This window comes from Homarus americanus, unplaced genomic scaffold (assembly GCF_018991925.1).
Source record: "Homarus americanus isolate GMGI-L3 unplaced genomic scaffold, GMGI_Hamer_2.0 scaffold4060, whole genome shotgun sequence".
NCBI lineage: Eukaryota > Metazoa > Arthropoda > Malacostraca > Decapoda > Nephropidae > Homarus > Homarus americanus.
The window spans coordinates 6828069-6851613 of NW_024746161.1; the positions used below are offsets into that span (position 1 = coordinate 6828069).

At 36.9% G+C, this 23545-nt stretch overlaps 1 protein-coding gene across 4 annotated transcripts in view; it reads left to right on the forward strand.

Annotated features, from left to right (window-relative positions):
* Window positions 1-8482: 8482 nt before the first annotated feature.
* The window catches only part of LOC121879130 (solute carrier family 12 member 9-like), a 42516-nt gene continuing 27453 nt past the window's right edge, over window positions 8483-23545 (forward strand). For all 4 annotated transcript variants that reach the window (XM_042385718.1, XM_042385720.1, XM_042385719.1 and 1 more), the window contains exons 1-11: window positions 8483-8683; window positions 12755-12926; window positions 13127-13261; window positions 13756-13890; window positions 15215-15411; window positions 16065-16302; window positions 17299-17478; window positions 19360-19449; window positions 21172-21379; window positions 22544-22742; window positions 23297-23458. In XM_042385718.1, the coding sequence (XP_042241652.1) occupies window positions 8594-8683; window positions 12755-12926; window positions 13127-13261; window positions 13756-13890; window positions 15215-15411; window positions 16065-16302; window positions 17299-17478; window positions 19360-19449; window positions 21172-21379; window positions 22544-22742; window positions 23297-23458 (1806 nt within the window). In that variant the 5' untranslated portion in view covers window positions 8483-8593. The remainder of the gene's footprint in view (window positions 8684-12754; window positions 12927-13126; window positions 13262-13755; window positions 13891-15214; window positions 15412-16064; window positions 16303-17298; window positions 17479-19359; window positions 19450-21171; window positions 21380-22543; window positions 22743-23296; window positions 23459-23545) is intronic.

Consider the following 23545-nt stretch of genomic DNA (forward strand, 5'->3'; position numbering starts at 1 on the left):
CCGGTTGGCCGAACTCTATGGCTCTGCCGAAAAGTGCATGCCATCGCCATCTATTGGGAATTGACATTTTAGACCTGACAATGCAACAGCCGTTCAAATTTTACCTTAGTACATCAACCATTTTCTAAAACTGGAGATATCCGAGGAAAAAATTTCGTCATGAAACCAGAATATATCACACTGACGCACATAAAGGAGCTTAAGCATTATTTCGTTCGTGGATCTCAGTTTACCACTGTTTGTATGCCTGCACGAATGCACGTCTGTGTAATTTATAAACCTTCTTTATCTACATACACGATGATTCACTATAAACTTTAATGACGATTATATTTAATAGATATCAAAATATTTATTAATTTATTTATGTGTTTATTTATTTATTTATTTATCTAACTAACATAACATGGACGTTGTCGGGTGAAGAGTGGTGTGGGTGGGCGGTGTGGAGTAAAGGGGATACTACTTTATCATAATATGTTAAGTATCATACGGGATGACTGTCAAAGCTAGAGGATAAGCAGAGTTTATATTTTATTATTTTATATAAACTCAATTGTAAAGTAAAGTGAATTGAAATATGAGGTTTGACGTTTTAAATTCAAACTAATAAGGAGGAGAAGGAATGGGAGGAAGGGGCGAATTTGACCCTCCAGTGCCCCCTTCCCTCCCCTCTCTCTTCACCCCCCCCCCCCATTGGTTGTGCCTATGTATGCATATGTGGATAAGAATTATAGCCAGTAATGATATATTAGTTCAAGTTCCAATAATGTATATCAGACCAGCCTGGCGTCAATAATTATCATAAATATACGTGAGCAAGTTTTGGTGGTGAGGCAGACGGGGGTGGTAGTGAGGCAGGACAGGGGTGGTAGTGAGGCAGGACAGGGGTGGTAGTGAGGCAGGACAGGGGTGGTAGTGAGGCAGGACAGGGGTGGTAGTGAGGCAGGACAGGGTGAGGCAGGACAGGGGTGGTAGTGAGGCAGGACAGGGGGTGTGGTAGTGGTAGGCAGGACAGGGGTGGTAGTGCAGGACAGGGGTGGTAGTGAGGCAGGACAGGGGTGGTAGTGAGACAGGACAGGGGTGGTAGTGAGGCAGGACAGGGGTGGTAGTGAGGCAGGACAGGGGTGGTAGTGAGGCAGGACAGGGGTGGTAGTGAGGCATGACAGGGGTGATGGGGTGGTGAGGCCAGGGAGGTATGGGAAGCTGGCAGATGGCGGGGAGCGGCAGGGAGGCGGCAGATCACTCCAGGTGTCAATATGGGAGGTGATCCTGGATTACCCTCCCTCACACCTCCGCTTAACCTCATCGCTAACTACTGCTTCAAGGCGAGGTGAGGGGGTGATGCTGGTGCAGGGTGGTGCTGGTGAAGGAGGTGGAAATAGCTGGGGCAGGGGACGAATCTTTAGGTGATCTGCATAATAAGAATGAATAAAACAGTAGTAGGCCTATATATTAGTTCGTGTAAGGCTGTCTTATTTACACCCAGCCCTTATCGCTCGTATATCTGTACAATCTATATTTGAAACTTTCCAACGAGCTAATGATGGGTGTCTGGTAACTTGTTCTATTTAGTCAACTCTTATGTCCCAACAAATGTTCACCTAATTCCTTCCTAACCATTGCTTCGTGTTCGCTCTATATCTACTTTATTTAACTCCATCTTCCATCTTTACACAGCCATCATTATTGCAAGTGATTTTCTTTGACTTTTTTTAACCATATCGACCCAACAAATAATTACACATTTTGAGTTCTTATCAACACGTGTTAGTCTACCCGGTATGTGTATAATTAGAGGGTAACCTGTTGCCGAGACCTGGCTGATATACTAAGTTATATAGCCTCATTTAACTCTGTTTGCCTGACTTGAGAGCAAACAAACGCAGATCAAAACTCCTCATCTGCGGGCCACTCTGAGCTCACTGTCAGCATCACTGTACAAGGAGATACACGTGTCAGTGAGTCAGGGAGATGGTGTGGGACGATACCGCGCTACTGCAACACAGCTCTAATGTCTGGCGTTCACAGAAGACACACACACACACACACACACTGGCATAACTTACGGTCGATGCCCCGTTTATATGGTCAGTATTTATTTTAAGATAACAAATACTGTATAGGAGAGAGGTGTGTAACTCATGGGCGCCAATCCACACGTCACGCGCCTACAATCAAATTGAAATGGAAATAAATCAAACAGAGATTATGGGGCTGTGATGTGTAAGGGAATACCACAACAGGAAACACGTGTTACAGCAGTTAGTGAGGATGATTGATGGCAGAGTCTCTATTGCTCTTGATATGGGTGAAACGATATGTGTACAGTATATATCGAGAGTAAAAATGTAGTTTAGGCTCGCCAAAATTGTCTTCTCTGGGGTTTTCATTATATATATATATATATATATATTATTTTAATTAATCAAATACAATTCCAGAAGATTAACTGCAGGAAACAAAAGCATTGCTTGTTTTTGTTATTGTAGATATAAATATTGTGATAACACTTGTCTCAAAACTCTTCAGTTAGAGTTAAAACTAATCACCTCGTTAGACATTAATTATTTTACATGCATATCAAAAGCAATGTTGCTTTGTCCTTGATTTCCACCCACGTTGAGATACATTCTTCCAGCTAGAGATAATTCTGAGGCATATATATATAATTATGGACATTTTAGGTGAATCCTTGTGAGTTTTAACAAAATTGGAAAACAAGGAATCGAACACTTCACTTCCATTGGGCACATGAAAGTATCAGCTGTCAAGTGTTAATCCTCAAGGTGTAGACGACTTGCTGCCAGGGACGTGCACAGAGTACTTTAATCGAGTGTCTCCCTGTTGATAGTTTTATCACGGTGTGTGTTTCCTGTGGTGCTGCTAGTGTACCTTGGAACATCCTACTGACTCCTCTCTCTCTCTCTCTCTCTCCCTCTCCCTCTCTCTCTCTCTCTCTCTCTCTCTCTCTCTCTCTCTCTCTCTCTCTCTCTCTCTCTCTCTCTCTCTCTCTCTCTCTCTCTCTCTCTCTCTCTCTCTCTCTCTCTCTCTCTCTCTCTCCCTCTCTCTCTCTCTCTCTCGCCTTGAATCTGTTGTATACTTTAACTTTTCTTGTCATGGTAACCCTTAAACACATATCCACACACCCAAATAAATACACACACGTACATACACCATACCTCCACATAATACACATACCTGTATATATACACACATAGATACACACGTACATTCTTATTCTTCATATTTGTGTGTGGGTATACTTGCATATGCTTATATAATGTGAGTATGCGTGTATAGTACAATATATATGTGTGTGGAATAGCAACTGAAGGCACAACAACATTACTGTATAGATGTATGGCTAATCACCTAATTATGCTACACAGTTCAGCCAATCAGAGTCCAGTGTTCTTGTGGCCATCAGCGAACGAAGATACAGACAGACAGACAGACGGGAGATAAACAAGAAGAATTAATGGATAAAAATAAATCGATAAAAAAAAATAATTCTCACAAACTGCAAATCCTTGGAACTACGGCATGAGGTGATAGCCAAATTGTCCCAAGTTAGAGCGAAATGTAAAAACGTAAGATTTATCAGCTTCTTCTTCTTTTTTCCTCTTTTCTTCTCCTTGTTGTTGTTGTTTCTCTTCCTTCTAGCCTCAGTCATACTATTCTTTTCTTCTTTCCTTCATTCCTTCCTTCCTTCCTTCCTTCCTTCATCTTCTTTTCTTAACCACTCCTCCTCTTCCTCCTTCTTCCCTCAACCTCTCACCTCTCATAATCTCATCCCCCCTCTTCCTCCTCCCTCTTTTCTTCCTCCTTCCTCCCTCTCTTACTCCTTCCTTTCCCCCCCCCTTCTAACCCCCCTTCCTTCCCCCTTCGGCATTAGGGAGGCGGGTGTCAATATGGTGATAAGTTAATAAAGCGAGCGATCAAGTGATGTGGAACTAGCACACCCTGCACTGCCTCTCCCTCTCCCCCTCTTCTCTCACCCCCCTCTCTCTCTCTCACACACACACACACAAACACGAGCTGATCACTGGATTCTCAAACAATTTTTTTTCCTCCTCTACTTGGTAAAGGAAAGAGTATCAAGTGTATAGCCTCGGTGCTAAGTCAACGCCATTAGGTACGCTAACTTTGTGTCGCCGTTTCCTATAAGAGAGAATAAGTCATGAATCTAAAAACAAATAAATAAAAAATAAATAAAATGTTTGGAGTAAATAATATCAAGGAATACCTGGAGATTAGGGCCCCTAATTTATTTTACCTTAAGATTTATCGCCCTAATGTTTACCTAAACTAACCTAACCAAAGCTAAACTAACCTAATCTAACTTAACCTAACCAAACCAAGGCGCAAGAAAAGAGAGAACTTGTAGATCTGAGAGTCCCACAGTCACAGGAAACGGTGTTAACCCCTTTATGTACGGGCTAACACTCTCTCTGCTGAATATAATCGTCTGGCGTTAACCAAATAAAATATTAAACGTGGCGTACACATAGTGAAAGGTAAACAATTATTCATGGGAGGCTTACTTACCCCAAAAATTTTGTCAGGAGTATTTGTAGGTGTTTGTGTCACTGTATTGGATGTCAGTATTAATAGTTGGTTTGTCAACACTCCTCAAATATCAGTCTTCAAGTGACTAAAGGATAAACTTGTATGAATATAAAATATATGTTAACGTTGCTTATTCTTCTTCCACTTGTGATTTACGTATACTTACTTTATATTTTTCTTCCTTGTATTATTATTATTATTATTATTATTATTATTATTATTATTATTATTATTATTATTATTATTATTATTATTATTATTATTATTATTATTATTATTATTAATTATTATTATTATTATTATTATTATTTTTATCATCGTCATCATCATCATCATCATCATCAGCATCATCAGCATCATCATCATCATTATTATTATTATTATTGCTTTGATGTAACTGGTGGAGGTTGTTACAGTTGGCGTACTATGGTATATCTCCCTCACTTCCTCTGCTACTTTTTGTTCCTCTCTATCTAAAGGTTGGGTGGGTATCTAAAGGTTGGGTGGGTATCTAAAGGTTGGGTGGGTATCTAAAGGTTGGGTGGGTATCTAAAGGTTGTGGAGGGGAGTTGCCCAACACGTAAAAGGAGGTGGTATACCCAGCCAGATGCACCGAGATTGTTTTCTTTGAGAGGTGAAGTGCTGCATGTTTGCTGACTAAATTTAATCAATGATTTACACTTTCCCACATCGTGTCATTGACAAGTGAATTCTCAACAGTGAAAATCCCCAGACAGCATTAGAATAACTGTTAAAGATGAGAATAATTTTAGAAACTAGCTTATTTTAATCGGTAATATGATATTTAGGGTATAACTACAATTTTAATGTTCTTACTTTATATTTAAAACGAGAACTTTCTCCCAGCTTGGATGTGATACGTCACATGAAATAGGTGGAAGTGTGTGCGTGTCGAGGTCACCGATGAAAGTAATTCGGTGATAGTGACTTGACCCCCTCGGAGGTATTTGCCGTCAGACCTACCCTGGAGACTGCCAATGTTTACACTCTCACATACGTCAACAAAGCACACCATACCAGTCATGGCTGGCTGCCCACCACAAGTACGGGAGCTGAATACTATATTTTTTTCTATCTTAATAATTTACTAAAAAAATCCACGGTCTTTGTCTATTCTTGTTTTTCTTCTGAAACATTACATTTCCTCGCGAAAGTATAATGATAACACTGACCTATCACTGCTAGCTGCGCCCGGCGGATCTGACAACACCTTGTAATTGTTTTCAGAATTGTTAAAGAATATTATCTTTGTCATTGTTTTTGTTTAAACTTTAGCGATGACTGAGAAATGAGAAGTCTGTATTTGTTGGAGTATTATAAACTACGTATTTTCACTTCTGTTAAACTTTCGTAGTTAAACGATGATATTATTTTTTTATATCATTCATAATCTCTGATGATAATTTTTTTTATTTCTTTATATACCTATATATTTACTTATTCACCTATAGTCCTATACTAAGTAATAATCATTTATTTTCTCTGTGATACATTAAACATAACGAAAAATGTTCTGGAGTGTAAGAATCAGGAAGTAGAGATTCTCACAAGGAAGATAAAAACAGTGTACATATCAAGTGGCTAAGTGCAAGTTCGGTCTATTTTATACAGAATTTACGTAGTTGACTATAAACATGGGGTTGCATATATTTTCTGGCAGAGCTCGCAAATATTGTTTACACGTATAGGCCTGAGGGTGCGAGATACAAACCAGGCATAGTGAATTAATAATAAGTTTCCTTATACTGTACTGCACTTGCTTATCGCGCTTCTGCTTACAAGGATGGCTGTTCAACATTTTTTTTTTCCAGGGTGACGACAATGGACAAAACTGCATTGAAAAGTCACTGTGATCTGTTGGTTCAGCATTACCCCATTGGTATTGAGACCAACTTGGGTGATGAAATGGTTCTCTTTGCATCCTATGCTGCTGCTCATGATTTACGCCTGGTTTTCAAAACAGAAACTGATCAAAGATGAAGCACGAGCAAAATTGAAGCAAAGGAGACATAATATGCCCTCACTGATGTACTGTAAACGTACTGTACTGTATATAGAAACGGGCATTTTTCGCTAACTGAGTTTTGATAAGTAATTTGCGATTTCGCAAGATGAAATTCTTAGCTTAAAAACTAGTTTACAAACGGAGAATGTCGATAATTTTGGTCACGCTTTATTTGCCTTTAACTTTAGAGCCAAATTGGTTTTATTCAGTTTTAACAAATGGAAAAACGGTGGTAATTTTATATTTTGGTTTTATTATGTACCAAATTCCATATGTGGATATTGTGATGACCATATCTGTGTATTGTGTTCATAAAAATGCAATAAAATGTTATTCAAAAGGGCCCCTAAATAGAATTAGCCTTAGGTCCCAAGTACATTTTAATCCGCCCCTGACACTGATTACGCTTTCACAAGTTGTTCCCGACGTCGGGGTAATGTAACGGAATTCAACTGTATTCAGTGGTTCCTAGCGCAGGCAGCATGCATGACCTTGACTGAAGAGTAATGATTGCTCCAGTTACTCATCGAGCGGGAACACCGCTGACACAACGCACGGTACAGTATCACACTACCCTGGGAAAAAAAAACAAGAGTGGCCAAGGGTGAGTCACGGGCTGGTCACACATGTGCTGCTGGTAATACTTCTGTAATTATTGTGTTGCTGTTAATTTACTTTTGCGTCATGAACGTCACAGTTATTGTTGTCCATGCTGGATTATTTTTGTCTTGTTCCATCTGCTATTATTGATTTTATCGTTGATGTTTATGTTGTTTTTCCAGTTGCTGCGGTTTTAGGGGTTTCTATTGTGAGTTCATGACTCACGTTGACAATTGTGCCGAGCATACGCCCGGGAGTTCCCACGTAAGTGTACTGTACTACGGTACAGTGTTCTTACACAGCAATGTATATACACTGGGGGCGTGAGTTATAAAAGTATGGGTAAGCTTTTATCCAAATAATTATTCTCATTGTAAGCTTTACTCGGACACAAATATTGTGTTTACAATTGTACCTTAAAAAGGTCGTTTTACTTTCCGTAGATCCATTTAAAGCTAGATCCACTCCCCAGTCCCCCTCTCCGTACACACTATTAAGGAAGGGGGGTTCCCTGGTAATCTAAGGTGTAAACTCTGTTATCTCAGCCGTGGTATATTCACAGGACACATCATAGCGGCTGATAACTAGGTGGTCCTGTTGATACTGCCTACACCATTTATAATGTATGTTATCTGCTGCCACCGCTCTAGTGATCAGTTTTAGGACAAAATGTTATTTGGAATAATGTATCTGCAAAAGTTGACGGAGATTTCGTATTATCTCGTAGATTAATGAACACTACTAACCCATTTCCCTGGGTTGTTTTTTATTGTTCATTATTTATCACAAATGGAAAGATTATACTGTATTACAGATGATTCTATAAATATGTGGTTTTATAATTTTATTTAAAAACATTCATATATTTTATATATATTTGGGTAATAGTTCGAATTTTGAAATTTATAGTGAATTATATGTATGGTTTCTCAGTACAGTACAAGTAGAAAATAAATACTATTTTTAACATTACTACAGAAGAAGTCATAACATTTTGAAACATTGCGTTTTACAGAGAAAAATTTCTCCTGGCGTGCGGCGCTCAAACAGTACTACCAGATTGCCGCTGTTCTGTTAGGTATGTGATTCATTTAAGTAATTTGATAGAACTAGAGGGGTACTTACAGATTAGTATGGGAGACTCTACCTTTATAGAAATTATTCAAATATGGTTATTATGATTGAATTCAAAAGAATGTTAAAGTTTCCCACGTGACTCTGTTTTTATTTTGTATTTTTACTCGAGCGTTGGTAACTGTGTGTGACTTTGGGCTGTGTTGTCATCAGTGTCGGTGTGGGCCAGTTGGTGTAGGTGGAGGTGGTCTATACCGCTAGTGCTGCTTGTATATTGGGTTGTGCTTTGTCTATGCGATCTCATACAGAGGAGACATTACGATGGCTAACAGTGAAACACCCGTCAATAGCACTAACGCTGAGTTTGGAGGCGGTGGAGATGCAGAGGCTGTTGTGGGCGTGAGTAAAAAGGTTAGTCACAAATCACTGGGTCCCCAAAGTTCACGTTCTACATCCCACGTTAATTACTTGCTTGTGTGAAACAGGTAACAAGGTATTGTTATTGTGATGAACCGGAGGGTAGTTTTATCCCGTGTTAGGGTCATGAACCGTGGATATGGCCCCTGATGACTTCCAAGCACAGATGAAATGTGTTTAGATCACAAAGAAATTCATTATCTGTTGACCTTAATGATACAGTGATTTGTTATCTATAGTTTTGTCTTAATATTCTAAAGTTCTCTTGATGATTTGTAAGGTTGAATTTTTATGTTATTTAACGTAGAATGGAGATGGGTAAAATAAATAGATGTCTTGTTTACTGTGGCAAGGTACAGGATACTTATTGAAAGGAAGATTGATGGTGACTGCCTATCTAACCTAATATAAATACTCAATTCACTCTTTTGATTTCTGTGGGAAATTTATCATAGACAACCCCATTTTCGTGTTTAAAGTCATAAATAGGTAACAAACAGATTATATAGGTAGTTATAACTTAACCCAGTGATTTCCTGTATCCCTGACCAATGTATGTTTTATTGTGGAAGTGATTCACCAGTCCCAAGTGCAATAAAGTGTTGGTAACATTTATAGCCACAAATATTGGTGTCTGTTTTTGTTGGTTAATTTTTATGTGATTAGTTCTAGCCCCCATGAAAGGACAACTCGGAAATTAAACTTTTAATGACATTCTTTTGGTTATCCATAGTTAGACTTACTTGTTTGCCATTGTACACCTGCACTACCAGTATGTATGGACATGCTGAACCAATGTGAACATGGGTACCCTGCCTATTTAATGTAAGATTGTATGGCTAGATTCCCCATTTTAAGTTAAGATGTGTCAGTTTGATTCATGTCCTCTTTTATAATGTCACAATGCCATAATCTCACACATTGGTGACAGTAAACAACAGTCACATCCTCTTAGTCATATACATACGTAACATGATTCTAAGTAATTAACATATAAGTTCAAATATCGTCCTTGGTGTCTGTCATATCTGTCATCTGAATATGACTAAACAATAAAGTCAGTAATCGTACAAAGTTTCATGTCAAACTGTAAAGAAGGAATGATTGGTCCCTTTCCTTCACATTATCCCTGAAGCAATTGCAGTACCTCTGTCTTATTCTATGTCTTCACAAACCGGTCAGCTCATTAGCAGGTCAGATAGTTGGGCATTTCTCTGTTATGCACTGTTGACAAGTACTGAATATATACAGACTCATGAATATACCTAAATATGTTCCAGTGTTGGTCAAGTCTGGTCTTAGATGAGCTTACAATTGTTTCTGTTACAACATACTTCCCCTATTTTCCTTTTATTAAATCCTGGGTATAGATGGTAACTATAACAGACTGCAAGGACCAATGTTTACTTGTGGATGTGTTATACAGGGATATTCCTAGGATGTTTGAGAAAGTTCCACATGTATGGCTAGCCTCTTAAGATCCAGGAACATGGCATCATAGGCAAAGTGTTGAAGGAGAATGAACACTGACTCAAAGACAGACAACATACTGAGTCCTGAAATAGAATACTGAATAGAAAAGTTCTTGGTGGAGTCCCACAGGGGTCTATTCTTAGACCCTTCCTGTTTATGATCTGTACTGTAGTATTGACATTTAGGAAAGTATAGTGAGTCATATAATCAAGTTCTTGGACAGTACTTAAGATAGTTATACTGGGAAGGTGGCAATACAGAAAGATATCGCAGCCATGCAAAAGTATCTACTGTACATAAGGTTTTGAAAGGGTTGTAGAAATGACAAATGCTTTTTAATTTAGCAAAATGTGTGACACAACAACCCAAAATGAAGCTACTATACTCTGTACTTGGAAACTGTTGATAAAGAAAAATATCTAGGTACTGTACTGTATTGTGATAGACCAATTACTGAAGGCAGTGCAACAAGTGGGGAAAGTGTTGAAAAAAAGCAAAACTTTACTTTAAGAATTGTAAATTATATCTTCAAATACTGTACAGGGGTAAGAAAATACTCCTAGAAATTATAAGTGTCACATATATCTGCATCTAGACTAATGTATGCAGGCATGGAGATAATAGTACCTCCAGAAAGACATAACATCCTTAAAAAAGATAAAGCGACTGGGATTATTCTTGAACTAAATCATCTCGATTGTCCAAGTAGACTGAAGGCCTTAGAAATTTAGAAATGACAACTCATAAGGGAAAACACAATTGCCAGGGGCAGATCCAGGAATATCAAAAAAGGGGGGGTCCAAGAAGTTGTGGGTGAAGGGACAGGCGAGCTCAGCAAGCCCACCCAGCTGGGGGGGGGGGCGCATTGTAAGCCTCCCCCACCCCCAGATTTTTTTTTAAATCTGACCAATATCATGGGCATCTTTAGGCCATTTTGAAGCCATGCGCACTTGATATTAGGGGATATTCTGAAATCAATAGTAAATACTTTTTACTATACAAAAATGGCTGAGTACTGCCTGCATTAAAGAAAGGGTACTGGAATTTTCTGGTGAAAAGGGGGGTCCAGACACACCATGGATCCGCCCTTGATAGCTACAAGTACATACAGTATATAAATCTTTGATATCTTGTGCTTTTATCACAGATTTGGAGCAGAACACTTCATTGCAGATTAACTATGGTGCTGCAGGTCACTCTTATTCTCTTTAGATAGTGTTGAATGGTTTTGGACTTTTAAGTTCTAATCCATGGCTTTCAGCATTAATCATGGTTTATTTTCAATGGAGAATTTTATACTGTACCGTACTGCACCACTTTTCCAAGTTTAGAGGGAGAGCAGGAGCAAACATTGTCACTTATCATTTGTTCTGTTCTTTCTGACAAACATTTTTTTTTTTCATTTGAAGGAACCAGTTTGCCATAATTTATAATACAATACAAAACTGGTACCGTACTTCTTTAACCCCATCACTAGGGGGAAGCCACTTTAATATTTTATTTGGCTAATGCCAGGCAATTTTCTTCATCTCAAAGTTGTTGTTTGTTTACACATGGAAGTAAGTAAATAAAATACTTTGTTGGCAATACAAAGCTGTTCCAACAGATTCAATCTGATAAATATTGCTCATGGCAGGACTGGAGAATGAAGCCAAGGAAGATACAGGTCGACAACCCCTTATCCGAAATTCTGAAAACCGAAAAGCTCTGAAAACAGAGTTTTTTGTGGAGCAATTTTTTTTTTTTTTTTTTTTTTTTTTTGAGACAGGGATTAGCCCACCCAGGCATAGATCACTGACCCACATCGGGGCCTGGGGGGCGAAAATATAATAGTAATACTAATTATAATAATAATAATTATTCATAGTAAATAAAAAATTTAATTAAAAAATACACCAAAATAAAATAATAATGATAACAATAATACTGTATTAATAAAATAATAATAATAATAATAATAATAAAAATAATAATAAAGAAATACAAGAATGAAAAAAAGATATAAAGTGAGTAACACGACCTAGACCTATGAATTATTATTATTACCTGTATTATTATTATTATTATTATTATTATTATTGTAATTATTATTATTATTATTATTATTATTATTATTATTATTATTATTATTATTATTATTATTATTATTATTATTATTATTATTATTATTATAATAATTATTATATTCCCCAGGCCCCAATGTGGGTCAGTGACTTGTGCCCGGATGGGCTAATAAAAAAAAAAAAAAACTAACCATTCTGAAAACCGAAAAATAACGAAATCCGAAATGCCTTTGGTCACAAGGATTTCGGAGAAGGGATTGTCAACCTGTAGTACTGTACATATGAAGAAGGATGAACTTAAGTGACGTGGGATAAAGAGGACAGAGAATGAGGAGTGGTAGTTAACAGGAAATTGTCATTTGAAGATCATATTAACAATCAAGTTAATACTGGGTAAGGTCAAGCAAGTGTCTTATATGGTGATGATCATTCTACTCTAGTACAGCAAAGTACAGTACATTTAAGTAAATTTATATCAAGCCAACCTTGCTACACCGAATTCATATTTACGTTTTCTTTTCTGTTCCAGGAAAGAGCACCTCTATTAACACAACGCAGATTATTTCGGAGCTTAAGTGGACGGGATATTTCCACCAGCAGCTCAGAGAACAATGACTCTGACCGTACACTTGGTACACTTACAGGAGTGTTTGCTCCTGTGTGTCTGTCACAGTTCAGTGCTCTACTCTTTCTCCGTGTTGGTGAGTACTGTACATGTTTTACTTATTTACTATCACTATCATGTATTAAAACTACTTTTCAACAGTTTAATGTCTACTTATATGTTAACCAGAAATTTTTCTAGTGAGCAAAGTACTGTAAAGTATTACATAAGTTTTGAAACATGATTCCCTATGTTTCTCATGCATGTATTTTATTAATATTTGTGTATTCCTAACAGGATTCATTGTAGGAAATTTGGGTCTTCTAGCAGCAACTGGCACCCTGACCCTGGCATATGGGATTCTGCTCTTTACGGTTTTGTCAATTTGTGCCATTTCTACTAATGGTGCTGTTGAAGGCGGTGGAGCATATTGTATCCATTTATACTTTCTCTAGCACTTCTTGTAAATTTTAGAATTGTCCATGTTTCTCTTGTGTAAGTAATATCAAATAATTGTGCATAGATATTTATCCAGGGTATGATCTTCAAATAGTAGGAAAGGAAAACATACTCAAATAAGCTATGAGACAATATACAGTAATTTTATGTTACTATAATTAAAAAGGTGTTTGGAGACCAAATTTTTCAGAGATGATGGAAAAAGGTTACATACATACATACATACATACAGTACTATAGTACATGTACTGTACTGTAAATGCAAACAAATATGTTACTTTACATCCTTTACTCTAATAGGAAATTCCTATGTAGAAAAAGACAAACAGGATTTCTACACACACTTTGATGATATGGTTGAATAACATTGTTGATAAAATTGGTTGTACCCTGTATGCAATTTTTATGACAGCTTACCTGCTTAGGAAATTGGTAATGAGACTTTAGGTTTCCTTAACAAGTTACAGATATGATCAGTAGAACTCTTGGACCAGAGTTTGGTGGGGCAATAGGAGCACTGTTCTTCTTCGCCAACATTTTTAGCAGTGCTTTATACACAACTGGCTGTGTAGAGGGTTTGGTCGACAATTTTGGTGAAAGTGGTAATGTATCTTAAGTTATGTTTGTGTTATTAGCTATATTTCTTCAGTTTTTCATAATTAATAGACTGCTGCCTCCACCACAGCCCCCCCCCCAAAAAAAAATCCAAATCTTGCAAAAAACAGTGCCATTTGAATCCTGCTGTACATGACTAGTATGTACAGTACTGTACTACATTATGTTGTTGTGTCCGGTGACTTCCATTATATGAAATGTATTGATGTTATAGTTTTATAGGAAAAAAAAGAGTGTTTAGAATAGTAACATGGTGTCAATACAGTATTAGTCAGATGAGTAGAACTAAAAAGTATCAGGACTTTTTAGACTGGAATGGTCTCTGTGTCAAGGATTCCAAATGCATTTTATTTTTAAAAGTTTACTGGTTATATATAAAACAGTTTCCACATACTTTTTCAAATATTCACACTTAAGAAGTCAAATGAAATTATTGAAGTTCTATCTGGGTAATTTGTTTTATTTATCATTTCACTACTTATCAGCTGCTTAGTCTTTCAGGCGGTTGGTCTGTTCTTTGTTACTTTGTTGTGGCTATTATTTGTAAGAGGCATGTGCATTACTGTTGTACCATCTTAGTATTTTTTAATACACAAGGGGGAGTCCAGAGGTAAGGAAAACAAAAAACTTATGGTATTTGCCAGTGATTTACATAAACCCTGTTCTCATAGAATTATGCCATGAATAAAAGATTATCCCCTCCCCCCCACATGCACACTTCATTCCTTGTTTTTTAGTTTCTCAGAGCTGCTGCACATGGTAGTTAACTGTACTTTCATTTTACCAATTTGCATTACTTGCTGGGTCTATAAAATTCTTTTGTTCCTTTTGGCTATTATCAGAGGTTAGTTTTCTGCTCATCTTTCCTATTTCAATACAGTAAATGTTTTCTTTATTTTGTTTAATTTTTATTTAACTTCTTCTTCCTCTTGCAACTCCCTTTGTCTTTGAAGGACTCCTTTTCTGTACTACACCAACAAATGTTCCCCGAGTCTTACACCTTGGTCTTAATCTGTCTAAATAATTGCTTGTCAGAAAATGCTTAATAAATTTTCTTTTACCACATGTAAGTTTTTACACTAATTCCTTGTTGATAACATTGGAGAACACATCTATACCAGCAGTAAGAATAAACAATTGACAGTAGCTGTGTCTGCTCTTAATTCTGGTGGGCACATGTTACTGTAGAATGAGTGATGGCAGAGTGGATAAAATTACTATGAGCTGTAAACTGGATTATCAGTGTACAGGCCACTGGACTAGGAAAGTGTCTATGTAGTGATTTCTTACCTTTTATTTTTAAACCTTCAGGTAGAATTGCGCAATTCTTACAAGAGGGAAGATGGTACAGCTTTGCCTATGGATCTGCAATTAACTTCTTCAATTTATTGATTTGCCTCATCGGTGCTGGACTGTTTGCCAAGTTGACCATTGTCATCTTTGCCGTCGTCCTCTTCTGCATCGGCTCAGTCATTCTCAGTTTTCCCATCAATAATTTTGAGATAGAAGTGAGTTGCTTCATTCCTCTACAATATTTTGTGTTTTACTAAAGTTACAAATGTGAGAGGGATAAGCAAGTTGGATCATTTGATCAGCAATGATAAGCTCAATGTGTTTTATTCTGGATTGTTGTAAGTTTCCTTTGTGGTTCCTATCAACAAACCACATCAGTGGATTAAAAAAAATTCCAATAGTGCGAGGGAACCACTGTAAATGATAACCAAAAGATAAAGAGTTGTAAAGGGGTATATGAACATGGAGAATTATTAGTAATGTTTGATTGATGTGTGTCATATTAGAACAAGAGAACAGCACAAAGTAAGGAGGAGAGAGTGATGCAGTAAATGTGAGGGAACATAGTGATAGATAAATCTTAGCTTTTGTGTCAAGATAATGGTATTTTTTATGAGACTCCTTAGCTTTCAGTTTACAAGAGCAGGAAGGTAAATTAATCAGACAACACTTGAGAAATTTTTCTTACCTTGAGGTAATTTTTTTAATGTAAATGAAATCACTGTTTTGATATATAAGTACAGTACTGAAGTACTGTATAGCTTAGGGTTACGATAATTTAATAAATTATGTAAAGTTTGGTGTAGGATATTGTCACATATTCCATAATATTCTAGAAAGACTCAATAATTTGTTTCTTTCTCTTCAGGTACAAATTCCAGCTGCCAACCCTCGAGTAAACAGTACCCATCAGCTGAATGGTACATACACAGGATTTTCACTAAGTACTTTGGAGGACAACTTTTATCTACCAGATACAACATCACGTGACTACACTTCATGTAGTGGAGATGACTACGATACCTGCACCGTGGTCACTTTTGCAATGACTTTTGGGGTGTTATTCAGTGGTGTCACTGGCATTATGGTGGGAGCTAATATGTCAGGTAAATTATTATTATTATTTTTTTACCACTACTTCATACAGGTACTTATGTTCTAAACCCAACCACTCTGTTGAAATTATCATCCCTGGAGATTTCAGTGTACTGTATAAGAAAACTGTATTGTGGTAATGTGTACTGATAATTGTTGTATCAAAGCCAATCATATTACATGTAGCCTTTAACCCTATGGAAAACCAGGGTACCTTAATTTTGTCTCTTATCTAGAATTAAATGAAGGCCCCATCCTGGCCATCCCACAGAACATTAAAAATAAATCTAATACAATACAGTAGTCCCTCACCAACCACAGGTGTTAGGTTCCTGGAAAACCCCGTGGTTGGTAAAGCTTACTGGAAATAAGCGTTGAGTTCCACAGCCGTCGACAACACTCGTCAAAACCTAACTAAGTTGCTTGTTCCTTTGCAAAACAATACCTGTATTGTACAATTCATTAAATTTGAGTCAAATGCATATAAAATAGTGGAATATAAATTAAATCGCAATATAAATGTAACAGTATAAGGAGTATTTAATTCATTGAGGATGATGGCGGATGAGGATGATGTGGATGGAGAAGTGGTTGTTATGAGGAAGAAGGGGACACAGACTCCCACTCTCTTCCTGCACTTCTACAGGTTCATCAATGTCTGGTGAGGTGGGTGACACAGAGACATCTTAGTTGGTGGTGGCAGGAGTGTAGCCGCATTGGAGGGTTGTGGGTTAGTGATCGAGACAGCTGTAGTAGCGGTGGTCTTGCTAAAAACTCTGAGGATGGATGGCTGCTTTTTTTATTATTTATTTTTGAGATCCCTGTACACCTCCTGGAAGGGTCGCATTGCATTCTCCAACACACATTCCCAACTTACTCTTCACAGGAGAATAAGGGTTCTGGTAATTTGTACTACCTCTGTCCATAAGCTAATTGATATATCTTGGTAACTACATTATTTTTTAAATACTGTCATTGATAATTACCCAATTTTTTCTCTTTTTCAGGAGAACTAAAGGCTCCAGGACGAAGCATTCCATGGGGCACACTTATGTCAGCCCTCTTTACATACTTGATATATATACTGATATTTATTTTGACTGCTGCTACGTGTGAACACTTCCTACTGTGCAACAACTACATATACATGATGGGTATCAATATATGGAGGCCATTTGTTATGATTGGTAAGTGAATTCATATTAAATGAGTATACGTACATAGACAGAACCACCACACGTTTTGGCATGCTGTACACATTGATTAGACAAGTGTTGATTGGCTAAAAGAATGTAAACAAAAATGGTTGTAGAAAACCTTTGGTTCTTTTAAAATTGATATAATATTTTTATGGTACTGCTATATACAAATACAGTTGTACCCCACTTAACGCGGTCAATAGAACCCAGAGGGTCCCGCGTTAAGTGAAATCCGCGTTAAGTGAACAACAGAACATATGGGATTAATTCCAATAGAAACCAGCCCGACCCCCAAACTCCACTTTTAGAAGACACATAACTATGTTGTAGTAAAAATAACATCTTAATTTTATGATGGTACATGCACACAATTAATACTTAAGAGAAATAGAGAAATACAGTCGCCAAGTTAATGTCCATTCAAATAATGGACTCAACTCCCTCCCCCTCTTCTCACACTACACTGCTGGCTCTTCCCTCTCTGAGAAATTTTTGGGGGAAAACCACTAAATTTTAATAAATAATACCTCAAACTAAAGTTAGGATAATACAATTGACATTGCTGGATTCCTTGTAAGACCAGGAATATTTTGAATATAAATGTCATATATTTTGCACAAAAGATAACATATTTACTCAGACAAAACATTTTATCTAAAATTTGTATGTCTAATGCAAAATATATGATGTTTATATTCAAAATGATCATCAAATTATAAGAATTCCAGCAATGTAAATTATATTCTGACCGGGTAATTTGTATGAATTTTATGAGCTAAAACAAATATCTTCAGTTAATAAAAAAAAAAATATTCTTCACAGGGTAACAGATGGTCGGTCGGTCCCTCCCTCCCCCCCACCCCCCACCAACCGTCCCAAGGAGATGTGTGGGAAAACCAGAATATTTAACTTTTTAGTAATAAATAATACCTCAAACTAAAGTTAGGATAATATAATTGACATTGCTGGATTCCTTGTAAGACCAGGAATATTTTGAATATAAATGTCATATATTTTGCACAAAAGATAACATATTTACTCAGAGAAAACATTTTATCTAAAATTTGTATGTCTAATGCAAAATATATGATGTTTATATTCAAAATGATCACCAAATTATAAGAATTCCAGCAATGTAAATTATATTCTGGCCGGGTAATTTGTATGAATTTTATGAGCTAAAACAGGCAGTCAGGCAGGGTGGCGGGTGGGGCAAATCTAAAAATAGCGTCTCGAGCCGGACACTCACCGCGTATATGTAGAAAAAATCCGTGTTAAGTGAAAGTTCAGCTCTGGCGAGGGACCGCGTATATGAAAAAACGCGTTAAGTGAAACCGCGTTAGGCGGGGTAATACTGTATATAAAATTAATATATTTTCATGTCTGTTTAAGAAAAATTTGGTAGATGAGGTTTGGTTATAAGAGGTGTACTTCTACTGTACAGGCAAGCTCCTAGTTATGAACATTTCTACCTATGAACAGGATCCCTATTTACTGTATTTATCACAAAAGTATGTACTGTACAGTAACTAAAATTAGATTTTTCTTTACTTTATATTGCTTAATGTCACTTTATTTACAGTACTGTACAGGGTATTTACATTATTTTTTAGGTATGAGATATATTTGTTGCTTTTTATGGGCAGGGTTGTGTTTTAAGCTAACCTAACCTATAGAATTAACACTGTGATGATTAGATACTGTACAGTAATTTATTATATTTTGTACATCAATTCTCCAAAACTAGATTACATGGGGGTATACAGTATTCTTCAGGGGTTAATATAATATTCTGTACTATTTGTCACTTTTGAAATAATAATAGGATTTATATTATTTTATTTCAAATATTTCTTCTCTATTTTTCAGGAGTTGTGACAGCCACATTAAGTGCCAGTTTGAGCAATATCATTGGATCTTCAAGAATTTTAGCAGCACTCGCAAAGGATAACATCTATGGTTAGTATTATCACAAAGTAAGAAACACAGAAATGAGGAATTGTGGAAGTGAAAAGAGTGTTGGACAAAAACCAGATCAGGACTTACTCTGGAGACATTGACAGACATACTAAGAGAATGGGAAGTGAAAGATGGGTAGAAATAGTTTATGATTTAAGAGATGGGTGACAGGGAAGAAAGGGATTAAAAATGCCTAAAAAGTGAATGTGTGACTAGCCAGAGATCATGGTGTTAATTGATATAGTACAACCTCTTGAAATCCGGATATTTTGAGACCCAGATTATGCCACACGTGTGATTTTTCAATTTTTTTTGTACAAAGTCACTCATTATGGACCACCCTCATTAGAAACAAGCACAGTAATCTTCCCATTAGCCTGAATCTTCGATCCCCGGAACTTTCCATAACCTAGATGATAAAATTTTAGCATTCCGAGAATAATCTCTTTGTTTTGGGCATTCAAGTGAATTTCTGAACTAATGCTTCATGTGCTGAGCATGTAGGTTGATAAACTCAGAGTGTTCATGAGCTACACTTGGCTACTTTTGTCATGCATCACGAATCTTGGATTTTTTTTTTTTAATTAAACAAAAATATCTAGCCAATCATGAGAGTATGTGGGTCATTTGTTATTGTTGAGGAGCGGTGCGGTGTTGATAATGGTTCCATGGTTCCGCCAGACCAGCCCACATCACAACAACATAATCACACTACGCTCAGCCATAATCATCATAGGATAAGGTAGAAATATAAAGTAATGTGAAACTGATAGAAGAATCATACAAAGTAGAAGAGGGTTTCATCTGGAATACTGTACAGGTATCCCCCAATTTACGATATTCTTTTTTAACGATGGTGATGTATTAAGACCACCCCCTATTTATGATGTAAACAATCCGCATGAACGATGGTTATTGTCTGGCCAACGTGAAATCTGAAATGCATCTCTCGGTGCGCTTGTCAGCTGGGGTGGAGTGAGAACTTTACTTTCCAGACATTAGTTTAGGTGTATTAATGACCCCTTGCAAGTTGAGCAAGTTAGGGTTTACTGCTCTTAATTGATAGTACAGTAAAGGCAGTTTGTCAGATAATCTTCCACTAATATATCTAGGTTTAAGTAGAATTTAAACTGAGTGTGTCTTATAATTCTTCCACAGGAAAAGGGAAGAGGGGAGTGATCAAGTTGCCTGGGATCTGTTTAAGTAGAGCTCACATAAATTTAAGGTCTACTGTGATCTTAGTATCCTCTTTACTTCATCATTGCCAGTATGGTATTCCCCCTTACTATCCCCCTCCAGGTTTTTTTTTTGTACTTCTTTTTGTCCTGAATAGAAAATTTTACTTTATTTTTAGTTATAGCTCATTATTTTTTTTTCTCACTTTTTTGTGTATTACAGTGTGTTTTTTGAAAGATGGATTGAAGGCCAGAGTGTGTCAAAGTTGAATTGTTGAAGAGAGCATAACAGATACTGTATTGACATTTTATTCATGTGAGGAATGAGAAGCACATAAAATCTGTATTTTACATGAAATGAGTTTATCATGTACTCCAGTATACTGTACAGTATAGTGTTTGCATAACAGGATGTATTCTGGGTTCTTTGTTGACTCATTTGATATAGACGTGAGAAGTTGGTGAACGGATGCTTGTGGATATTATTTATCGTTTCATTTATAATGAGTGATGTAAAAATATGTTAATGTGTAAGTCTCATTTACAGGAAAACTAACTTACTACATTGGGTTATTGTCGTGTGGCACTAACCCGGTGGGTGCAGTTCTGGTGTCAGCCATCCTGGTGGAAGGTGTGCTGCTCATTGGTGGACTCAACAATATTGCAAAATTTACCTCCATCTTCTTCCTTCTCTCCTATTTATCAACCAATCTGGCATGCCTTGGGCTGGAGTGGGCCAGTGCTCCAAACTTTAGGTTAGTGTTATACTGTGTGCATGGTTTTTTAAATTTGGTTTAATGTAATACAGTACTGTATTGTATAGTGTATATCTTATACAGACCTGATAATTTTCTGCCTGTTATTGGATTTTCAACTTTTCAAATGTCAATTTTGTTATGATTAAGATCAATTCAGATTCAATGAACTTTATTTCTCCTTTTATACCAAAGATATTGCCTCCTCATGTTTGTTTTGACCACTTGCTGTTAATTCCAGGTTCACATTTTATAAGTATTGTCATCAATAAGTTGTATCAGTGTATTAAAATATTATTGACACAATTGCAGACTCATATTTATGGTTTGATATTACTTCTGGCTTTGACAGCCTTTGTTTTGAAACTCGGTCATTTCCCTCAAAAGTGGAAAATAAAATACTGTACAAAGGTTAGTATCCCTGAGGCAGGTGTTCTAATTAGAACCAATCTGCTTAGTCAGTACCAGTTGTGCTACTACTATGAGCCACAATCTTTCATTATAAAGCCAGTCCAATATAGTCACACTTATATTGCTCTCATAAGTTCTGCTTGACTATTGCTTAAAGCTAAGGGTCTGCTCCATTATGGCATCTCAGGGATAATTGTTAGGGACTATGCAGCAGCCTTTTGGTGTTACCATAAAATTCCATGTTGATGGAATGCCTGATAAGAGAGGGTCAATCTGTATCACCATATACAGTACATTTTGGTCTCACATTTATGAATCTTTCATCTCCATTGTGCTTGGCCCCTGTTCATTCCTCTAGGTCCCTAGGAGTCTAGCATAATCTAAGACTACGAACTCGGTTACTGATTGAGTGTGGTCTAGCTCTCCCCTTCCTATTTTTAACTGTTCCAGTATAAATGTTCTGCATTAACCAGTTATTCATTACTTGCTCCCATATTCTAATACTTTCATCAATTCAATATTATAAGGACTGTCCTCTCCAGACTTACAGGATCTTCCATTTTCATGCAATATCAAATGTCTGATCTTGTAAGGCTTGTAATACTAAAGAAACTATTATATATCTCCACTGATCTTATTTTTCCTAATTATATTACAGTATTGAAAGTAAATATCTTCAACATGGCAGTATATATATAGTGTATATTTAATTTCAGATATCCTGTTATATTAATTGTGTCCTGTTTATTTTAGGCCAACCTTCCGTTACTTTTCATGGTGGACCGCAATGTTGGGGATAATTGGAAATGGTGCAATGATGTTTGTGATCAGTCCATCTGTAGCTGGCATCTGTGTCATCATGTTGTTGATACTGGTCATCATCCTCCACCTACGATCACCATCGGAGCAACACCAGTGGGGTTCCATATCCCAGGCTCTTATATTCCATCAGGTGTGTTACATAAATCAAAGATAGCAGCCACCTATGAATCTGACACTCATGAATATTTGGTGAATAAAAACTGCTATTCTACATCAGAATAGCAGTTTCCAACACATACAGGGGGTCCCCGGGTTACGAACGGGTTCCGTTCCTGAGCACGTTCTAAAGTCGGATTTGTACGTAAGTTGGAACACATGCTATGTGCATACTGTACTTACAGAACAATGTTTAAAATCCTTCTATATCATAGCCAAAGTCCTTATATACAGTACTCAAGGAAGTAGCATGGCTGGCATTGCACTCAATTGCCTGTACTTCCCCAACTGTAAAGTTAGGTACCCATTTACAGCCAGGTTGCCTGGGAGTGCCCAGGTATCAAACCAATGACCCAGAGGACAGGAGGCGAGTATTATAACCACACACCTAAGTGGAAGTTAATTATGGTGAAAATAGTGATTTAATATTTAGGACCAACACTTTGATGATGAAACATAATAATCTAACAGATGTAGGTAGACAATACCACAGTTTTAATTGCTTTTTCACATGTTTGTTCATTTCAGGTGCGCAAATATTTGCTGCTGTTAGATTCTCGGAAAGACCATGTCAAGTTTTGGCGCCCACAGATGCTTCTTATGGTGAACAACCCACGATCAGCTTGCCCCTTGATTGATTTCACTAATGATCTCAAGAAATCTGGTCTCTATGTCTTAGGTCATGTTAAGGTTTGTTATAGCTGTATTTATTTGGTTGCTAGTTGAATAACCCTAACTTAAGCAAATGTGATGTGCAGAATAATGTACAGTATTTGA